Raw genomic sequence first — 9758 nt, 5'->3', positions numbered from 1 at the left:
CCAAATCGAACGCACCCAGAACACTGAAATGCGATGTTCCTTTTATAGAAGATAGGAGCTAACTGAGATATTGAAAATGATTATCCTGCTTGTTCTGTGATGAGTGTAAAAGCCACACATTCAATAATAACATCCAGCCAAGCTCAAATAACTTTGGAGCACAGCTATTGGAGATATGCAATAGTGGAAAGTAACTTTACATTTACTCAGAAACTGTAGTACTACAGTCTAATTATATTTTTATTCGATTTATTCGACATACTTCTCATATTAAGATTCTACATAAAAAGCATATTGAGTACAATATGAAAATGAAATGCATTGATAAAGTTATACCATACAGGCCTTTACAATTTATAGTTGCAATTACAGTAAACATTAAATATGCAGTTTACACACTGATGCACTGTGGTTAACATTAAAATGATTTAATGTATAATTATCACTTACAAGACAATTTGTCTGCAGAATGGGTAAAGTTATTCTGATATTTCTAGGACATTTTTATTGAAAATGTATGTGTACTTTTACCTAAGCAGGGTTGTGAATGAAGGACTACTTGTATAGGTCTGTCTTGGTCGTTTACCAGGATATGGAACTTCTTCCCCCATGAAGATGGGAATATTTAAGTTCGATGTTTGGTAATTAACATTCACCCAAGACTCGATAAACTGTTTGGATGTGCAGCACAAAAATTAGCTGTAGGCCCCCGTTGACCCTCATTTCTCCCACTGACTGAGCATTGTTAATTAGTTTATTATAAGCATGAATTAATTTAGGTATATGTGACATAAACGCACAAGATAAACTGAAATAATGACAGCTTTAATATAGATTGTAACCCAGGGCCACTGTACAAGAGGAGGCTTTGGGATGATGGAATAATGCAGCTGTCACCTTAACCCCTGGCAGCTCTGGCAAACAAATGTGCAATTAATCAAATCACCATAAATGCCACGAGGTGAACCTGAAACTTTCTGGCCAGTTATAGGCCTTGTGTTAATCAAATCCCAATAAGCAATGGACCCTTACAGCCCTTAAGACATCACATCTACATTATGTGTTGAGAAATTTATGCATACATAAGGGTGCAAAATCTATTACTGACAGTTTTATGCTCACTTTCTAAATCTAATAACTTCTTATGTACCCTGTGTAGTAAGTTAGTATAAGAATAGACACAGTCTCCATGTAAAGTTGTTATGGCATCAATTGAACTTGAATTTTACAGATTGGATTATTGTGTGTGGGTGTTTATAGTTTACTGGTCACTTTAGTCATATTTTTCTGTGTGATGACATGTTTCAAAGCCCTGTATGATCTTCTGAAAGCAAATGCCTTTTACATATAGTGTTTGTGAAATCACTGATAAAGCTTTCATGTGTTTCACCACATGGCAACTTATAACAATTTGAAAATGCAGCATTGCTAAGTTTTAAAACTGTTGCTAAATATACTCACATCCTCTGGTCTGAAAGGAAAGCTGATATTTTTAGACTGAGCCTCAAGTTTCTTGTGTACTTCTCTGACTGTTTCACATAGGTCACTTAGCTCACTCCCTGATTATCATCAGTTCTTCATCACCACAGTCAGGGTTTATCATAGTGTGTTTAAGCAGAGAAAATGTACGCATGCAGAAGGGTGCATAAAGCATTGTTTATATAGTTTTATGCTTACCTTTTGGATCTAATAATATTTTTTTGTAAATGTAACCTAGTTTCAAAACATTTTTCGGGGACAGTACTCTGTCACCGAGCGGATACTCTGGAGCCCAATAGTGGAACAGAAATTTGCACTGATTCTCTGTTTTTGCCCAGATACAAAATGAAACTCAAAAACGCTTCAAAAGATTCTAGTACATAATCGAGATTTTTTAATGTTCGCACATTTTTTTTTTACTTTTTAAATTTCATCTGTTTTCCTTTATTTTATTTACCCATGTTTGTATGTAATATTAATTAGGTTAATGATATTTAGCCTATGTTTATTTTAGATATTTGACTTTGCATTATAGTTGTGCTTTGTCTCCTATAGGTGAGGTTTTAAAATAAACCCATAGTGGGTTTCTACCTCACCCGAACATGTGTTATGTGTATTTTACTTTTTTTGTCAGACTTTTATTTTACAAATTTGCAAATAAAGCAAACCAAACCTATACGTTGTCCGACCAACTAATAACAAATCAGTTTAAGCATTTGACTCTATATAAATTATGTATATACAGTCAATGGCATAGACAGGTAAACATGAGCATAACTTCACTGAACAAATAACAGACCCAGTGTTTATGGGGTAGCCTATAATTGCACAGGAGAAGGCAAGTTCCTATGTGTGCTGTGGTGTGGAAGTGTAGCTAGTAGCTACAATGGCAATGAATAGTAGTGAACACATCTTTACTGGTAGACTTGCTCTGTTGTCAGCCACTGAAACAAAACACTGATAAAACACATGATAGCTGTTGATAAAATGTTAATGTAAATATATTGGCAACAACTTCAAGATGATTCTCCGACTTCCCAAGCGTAGACGCGTGTATTGACAGTAACTCTCTTGCCTCCCGCGCTCTTTGGCTCTGCTGCTTAGCAACAAACACTAGCGAGCTGGTTAGCTCAGCTGCTCTCATGCGCAACGTAGTTAGCTGCAACGCAGGGTAGGCAGTGATGCAGTTTCATCCTGAAAAGGTGACATATTTTAGTCAGTTGTCGACATTATGAAACTTTATCTGCCGATGTGAAGCGGCGCTTATTCGGCCTTTGTGGTCATTCGCTGGACACCGTTTACGGGCGGAGTAGGAGGCTCTTTTCTCTGGGAAAAGAAGCTAGTCTTAGCTCGGTAACCTTAGCGCCCGAGTCACCAGCGTCTCTTCTTGCCTCAGAAGAGCAGAGGCAGACTGGAGATATGTGATTGCGGGCTAGCTGGCTGATTAGCTCATCTGATGTTGGCGGATATCGGATAAGTTATAACGGTATTTAACAGGTAAGAACTTGAACGCTATATGGGTTTGCTGGTTTTCTGTTGGCTCCGGGCAGCCTTTTCACAGACTAAAGCAGTTGTTGGGTACTGGAACACCCTCCTGCCAGCTATTCAGCAGGGATGTACTTAGATGGTAACCCCAAATTTGCGAAACTGGTTACAGTCCTGTGAGGTTTATGCTCAAAATACACTTGGTTATGGCCAGGGGAAGGTGATGGTTTGGGTTAAAATATTACATCTCGCGAGAGTTTTAAGATTTCCCATCTAGACCATTCAACAGGTCATGTCTTGACCAAGGAGAGGGAGTCTGACATATGGGAATAAAACCAACGAAAAGTTAACCAAAACTCATTTGCCCTCATAGATTTTGGCAATAGTTACTCAGACCATCAGGAAGCAGCTATATAGAAAGCAGTTGTTACAGGGTTATAATTCATGTATTCTCTCTGTGCCTAAAAATATTCGTGATAACGGTGCCGCGCCTTGAGGCCCGAGTAAAGTAATGGTGAGTGTGGTATGAGGGTGACTGGTCGTGTAGAAGGGGGGTGTATTAACTTAACCGAGCTCATTTACATGCTTTAACCGAGTTTCTGTAACGTTACATGTGAAAATTACAGTTTAGTTTTATACGTGAAATTTACAGCTAAACACTGGTATTTATTTCAGTTTATCTGTCACATCTTATATGTGCATTCTGAATGGTGTAATGACAAAAAAGACCCTCTGTAGATAAGATCATAGTTATGTGTAGGTATGGAACATTTCCAGTTGTCTAACTGAAGTTTACAGGGTGTTTACCACACTCATTCAATATTTTAGTCTGTTTAAGTAATTGCTTTGTTTTGTTAGGTGATACAACATTTGTATAATCAATACAATTAAACATGATTACAGCCATATAAAACATATGATCAATTGCTGTAATTCCCTCTAATTTAAGGAATTCACTCATTTACTCAGCGTAAAACCAGTCTGAAAAACAGAAATCATGCTGTCCTGTGGTCCAGCTTCATGACCCCCCACTCTGACTCAGCTGCTGTGAACAAAGTTGAACAACTCCCCTATATATAACATGGAGATATGTTGACACGTAAGCTAGTTAACAACATCAAAAGAGTAGAGAAAGCAAGGCAGTTTGTATTTGTAATCCACATCTTGCCTGCCTGTTATAACAACTGCTGTGTCATGCATCACAATTGTAGCTGATAAATAACTATTTTCTAGTGGGATACATATTATGAGTCAAATCCTGACAGGCTGTCGGACCACACAGGCACGCAGTAAGCTGTCAGTGTCTGCTGAGAACAGCTTTCCCACAATATGTTGTTTAGTGTTGACCAAGTTGCTATGTGGAGTCTGGTGCTGCTAATGGAAGAATAAACACATCGCACTACCTCTCCAAACAAGTTCCCCTCTAAATTTACAACAGTTAGTTCAACAGAAGCAGTCATAATAGTTTAAAGGACAATTATAGCTATATGTGTTTATTAGAGTGCACTCCCCCCTCAATTAAATTCTTGTGGTAACCCGCTAAAATGAATTACATTTCACAAGCTATGAAAATAAAAATTTGAAGATGTTGCTTTAGGCTTAGTTTGTTCATGCTGTATTTCTGTAATATGGTTTTCTTGAACTATCTTGTATACTCAACATTTGTTGAATGTCTGCCTGTCGTCCTTTTTTCACCCATTAAAGTTTTTTGTTAGTTTTTTGGAGTTTTTCATTATTTGAATCGAGTGTCTAAGGACAGAGACGTTGTATTGCTGTACAGATAGTAAATCCCACGGAGGCAAATTTGTGATTTGTAATATTGGGCTATGCAAATAAAATTATATTATAGTAATGTTGTAGGTCAGTGGAGATGATCTGCAGTTCAGGCAGTGAATTATTTTAAACTAAGCCATGCAGCATCTTCTTATTTTCTGTTATTACTGAAGCAATTATTCCTTCTATAGAGAGGTGGTAAGAGATAAATATGGAAGCAAATGTTTCACTTTACCTGTTAAAAACTTAACTTCTTGAGCAGAAAAGGTAATATTAGTCCCACCACCAGTATTCATGATTTCAGTGACAGTCGTTGATCCTCATCAGAGCTATCATACCATGACAAACTTGAAGTTGAGTGTTTTAAGAGTCCCTCACTTTCCATGTGTGACACATAATTGTCACTGTCAATTTACAGTTTGTTTATTTTACATTTTTAGGAGGTATATGTGCTTGTATCACATCACTAAAAGTACTGAGGAACTGAGACAACCAACCAGACGTCGCCACCATGTTGGAGGAGGACATGGAAGTGGCCATCAAGGTGGTCGTAGTGGGCAACGGAGCAGTTGGCAAGTCCAGTATGATCCAACGCTATTGCAAGGGCATCTTCACTAAAGACTACAAGAAGACCATTGGAGTGGACTTTCTCGAAAGGCAGATATTGTAAGCAACTTATTTCACAGATGTTTTATCTATTTTATATATATATATGTATATATACCTGTGGTGCTGTAGTGTAGTTGTGACAGTTTTTTCCTCTTATTGCAAAGTGTACTGACAACAATTCTACAACTTCATCCATTAAATAGTTTTTAGTGTACAATAATTAACGTCCCATAAGATGCACAACCAGAACATACTGATGAATATGGCTGACATTTTCTCTCAAAATCTGTTCATTGTTTTAGTGTCAATGACGAAGAGGTCAGACTCATGCTGTGGGACACCGCTGGGCAGGAGGAGTTTGACGCTATTACTAAGGCCTACTATCGTGGTAAGACCTTAATAAAGTGACAAATATGACACTGCTGCTTTTGGTCACTTACCTCCATGATCTCTGAGGTTCAGCATAGCAAAGCACACAATCGTGCATGACACGTCTTTGATGTAAAAAGTGTTTCTGATGTTGTGAAGTTGACCCAGTGTTTTTACTCACTGAGGCAAATTATTGTATCATATTCACTGGTGTGTTGTTTTTCATTGCAGGTGCTCAAGCATGCGTGCTAGTCTTCTCTACCACAGACAGGGAGTCTTTTCAGGCTATTGACAGCTGGAGGGAGAAGGTTGAAGCTGAGGTTGGAGATATTCCCACAGTCCTAGTGCAGAACAAAATTGACCTCCTGGAAGAGACTGTTATTAAAAAGTAAGTTGTGTTTTTTTTCAAACAGTAAATCAGTATAATGCTAAGAACAAAATGTGATGAGTGTAAATAGTGATTAAAGCAACATAAGCTTCCATGAATTGTAGTAAGTATTTTCTACTTGCCTTGCAGTGAAGAGGCAGAATCTTTGGCTAAAAGGCTTAAGCTGAGATTTTACCGAGCTTCAGTGAAGGAGGACCTTAACGTCAACGAGGGTGAGTCACTGAAAATGTGAAACAGTCTAATCCAAGTCAAACAGTCTTATTCTTGAGTTTGCTGTTATAACATTGCTGTTTCTCTCTCTTGTCAGTTTTTAAGTATTTGGCTGAGAAGTATCTGCAGCGACTCAAACAGCAAACAGCAGAGGAGACGGAGGTGGTCCACACAACAAGCAATAAAATAGGTGAGGAAGCTTTTCTGCACGACACTTTTTAATGTCACTTTTTAAAGTTTCTGACATCACTCCTAATCTTGTTTTTCCAAAGGTGTTTTTAATACCACAAGTAGTAATGTCTGCAACCAGAGCTCCAGCAATGGCAGAGAAGTCATCAGCCTGCGACCTAACAAACAAAGGACCAAGAAGAGTAAAAATCCCTTCGGAAGCTGCAGCCTACTCTAGATAAAATCATTTCATTTTAGCGACTGACTATTGTTCTTAACACTAGATGGTTGTTGTATTCTATGGAGGTAGCCACATTTAGAGACCAAAGCCCATAAAGACTGGGTAATACTAGTCTATACTACTTTGATAACCTGATGTATATCCTCTGTTGTTAACCCACATTGATGGTTAAATTTGCTTTGATTCAGCCTTGAATCTCCATCAGTGTTCTGTGCAAAATACCTGTCAACACATCTGGGTCCTCCTTGTGGTTGCCTTAAGTAACACTAACAGCTCCAGTATGTCATGGATTTAATCCCCCCCCCCCAAAAAAAAAAGAAACAGTGATATTGTCCCTTCATGGCTGTATAATTTTTAGGACTTGACACACAGTCCTCTCAACAAAATATTTAACAGCAAAGTTTGCACTCTTTGAAAACATTTGCTTGTGTACGCGATTTTTACCGTTCACCCGTTCACGTGTGCTTTACATTTCAACTGTGCAATATGTTTGTATGTATTGTAGAAGATACGCAGATTATTTTGTACCATATTTTTCTAACTTTGGACAGAATATGGTTCAAACTACACTGTTTATCGTGGACAAAACACTATTGAATTCCAAGTGAATTCTCTGTGCAGAAGTATTTTTGTACAACAACTCACTAAAGTGTTGAGTGATATTTTCACAGAAGTGTTAACACCTTAATGTTGACATAGTGCCAAATTTATTCTTTTTGAGCTGTAGTGAATTACTAACACTGCAGTGATTTGGATGTAACATGAAAATAATAGAATGTGCCCTTATGTATAACCAAAATCAGTAACCATTGGCACAAACTAGTCTTCTATATGTCTGCTTACACTCACTCACAGATTTGTTAACTAAATTCTTGGACTCTGATGTAAAACATGAGTTCAGATAATGATACTCTGTTCTTTGAGTCATAGTACCTCAAGTCACAATCAGCGATAGGCCTGTGTTTTGATTGTAGTTATTTACATTTTACTACCTGTTTATCTGTGTTTTTCTTTAACTTTGGTACAAATTAAGTTTCAGATTTCACTATATTTGTAACCTACTAAATACTAAACATTGTACAAAATTTGGGTTTTACCTTATTTTAATTTTGCGCCCATAACAACTTGTCAATGTTTGTTTTTGTAAGTATCATCTTGCTCCTTTTTTGACCCCAAAAAAAAGATATGGAGTCTTGAACAGGATGTAAACCCTCAGTCTCTGAAGGTGTGCTGTGAAAAGCTGATCATCAGTCAGGAGTGGATGTTTGCTGTTTGTATATGCAAGAAAATTCAGTTTGTTGTAATAACATGAGGGAACTCCAAAAGAGATCTAAACTGATGCTTCTTCTTCGATACAGCTGGCTGTGTGCTGTACGTTAATGTCTCGTCTGCATCAAGCTTTTGTAACATGTAGAATCCAAAACTGAATGAAATGATGGTCTACCAAGCACAAAGAAATCCATGATGATGTGGGAAAGTCTTATATTAAATCTCCTATGTGAAATTATCATTAAAAAACTTCCTCATTAATGATCACAGTTCTAAATATTTTACATGGAAATAGATTACAGAAGACATTTGCGAATACATGTGCATGCATGTTTTTGTCTTTTAAAAACATTTTGTAAGTGATTTTCAGATATGCGGTAGCTGCTTTTCCCCCAATTCAAATGAACTTTATGAAGAGAAGAAGAAAGTTGTTCTGTGAATTAAATGGCGACTACCCTGTTTTCACCTCATAGTCTGTTGTGAAAATTATAACAGGTGCTTTTTTTTTCAGTTGTCCCATTGGTACTAAGATTGTTTTATATTTTTCATTTGGTCTTAAGTAGACAGTCCTGTATCAAAAGAAAAAAAAAGGAAATGTGGTATAACTGTTGCATGCAAGCTTTTTTTTTTTCTTTTTCCACATCAGTGAATGTTGAACCATGGTTGCAATGCCACAATGCCTTGTCCATGTTTACATTCTCCTTCTTTAAGCACCAGTAAGCATTTTATTGCCTTTTTCTGTCTGTTTGAAATTGCCTGTACCGTAACTTTGTAAATAATGATTTCTTGAACTTTCTCTTATTTGTAACATTGTGTTTACTTTTGCCTTTTTTTCTTTTTGACTGAATGGATTTAGCGCACTTTATCAGTAAGATGGCATATAATCTTAAAGAACCATAAGTTAAAACTGACCATACTTATGTGCTGTCACTCAGGTGTTGTAATAATCTTTGTGTCTTATTGTCTTTCTGCTTTTTCACACGATTTCATAAAGTAGTTTCACACCTTCATTAAAAACAATAACAATGTATGCTTTCAGCCTTTGACAAAAACAACAGTCATTGTTGGATTTTTGTTTTAACAGTTACAACGAATCATGACTTGAAGTGTGTCACACAGCTGTGCTCCTGATATGTAAGTTTGGGAGAAAGTTGGTGGTTATCTGAAATAAAAGTTTTATAAAAGTACTTTTTATCTCGGGCTTGCAGCATGTCATTTCAACTGAGTACTTACCTGCCAATATGATCATTACCTATGATTATGATCTTAAAAAAGAATTAACAATGCTGGTGTTCAGTCTGTACTCAAGGTCCACTTACTAGCTTCCAGAACTTTCAACTAAGCTGGTGTGTTGGTGAGTGAAAGTGTATGGTTGAGGCTGGTAAAGTAAAAAAAGGACAGCTCTTAAAACTTAAGTCAACCAACCTGATTCATAATTAAAGTTACAATGTTAAAAGGACAGGCCACTCTTAACACTACTCACAGACATCTCTACCAAATGATTGTCACACAGTGTATTTTTTTATTTACTTGCTCAACATAATCGGTCATAAAAATAGCTTTGTGCAAAAACTAGCCAAAATCCACAGTTTAATGTGACTTGTGTTGCTTTCACACAAAGAGGTAGTGTGTGCACATCCAAAATCCCAAGTGCCTGATTTAAAAGGTGAAACCGTGAAACAGGAAAAGACACGTCAAACCTAGAGTGGTTAAACCCTAACAATTTATATATTCTGACCTTAATCCCTCTTTATTTTGATACTCAGT

General features: G+C 36.9%; 1 protein-coding gene across 1 annotated transcript; it reads left to right on the top strand.

The window, feature by feature from the left end:
* The first annotated feature begins 2667 nt into the window (after window positions 1–2667).
* Window positions 2668–6941, top strand: rab23 (RAB23, member RAS oncogene family). Its single transcript, XM_053333129.1, has 7 exons — window positions 2668–2976; window positions 5178–5403; window positions 5649–5734; window positions 5947–6103; window positions 6233–6315; window positions 6411–6503; window positions 6586–6941. Exons 2-7 carry the CDS (start codon window positions 5249–5251, stop codon window positions 6717–6719), a joined length of 708 nt encoding a protein of 235 aa, XP_053189104.1. The 5' UTR covers window positions 2668–2976; window positions 5178–5248; the 3' UTR covers window positions 6720–6941.
* The last annotated feature ends 2817 nt before the right edge of the window (window positions 6942–9758 follow it).

This window comes from Scomber japonicus, chromosome 14 (assembly GCF_027409825.1).
Source record: "Scomber japonicus isolate fScoJap1 chromosome 14, fScoJap1.pri, whole genome shotgun sequence".
NCBI lineage: Eukaryota > Metazoa > Chordata > Actinopteri > Scombriformes > Scombridae > Scomber > Scomber japonicus.
This window is presented reverse-complemented; position numbering and strand designations above follow the sequence as displayed.

Bases quoted from the DNA above. Each gene is read 5' to 3' on its own strand.
- rab23 (XM_053333129.1), top strand. From the start codon at position 5,249: ATGTTGGAGGAGGACATGGAAGTGGCCATCAAGGTGGTCGTAGTGGGC. The intron at 5,735-5,946 runs GTAAGACCTTAA...TTTTCATTGCAG, and splicing joins TACTAAGGCCTACTATCGTG to GTGCTCAAGCATGCGTGCTA. The intron at 6,504-6,585 runs GTGAGGAAGCTT...GTTTTTCCAAAG, and splicing joins CACAACAAGCAATAAAATAG to GTGTTTTTAATACCACAAGT.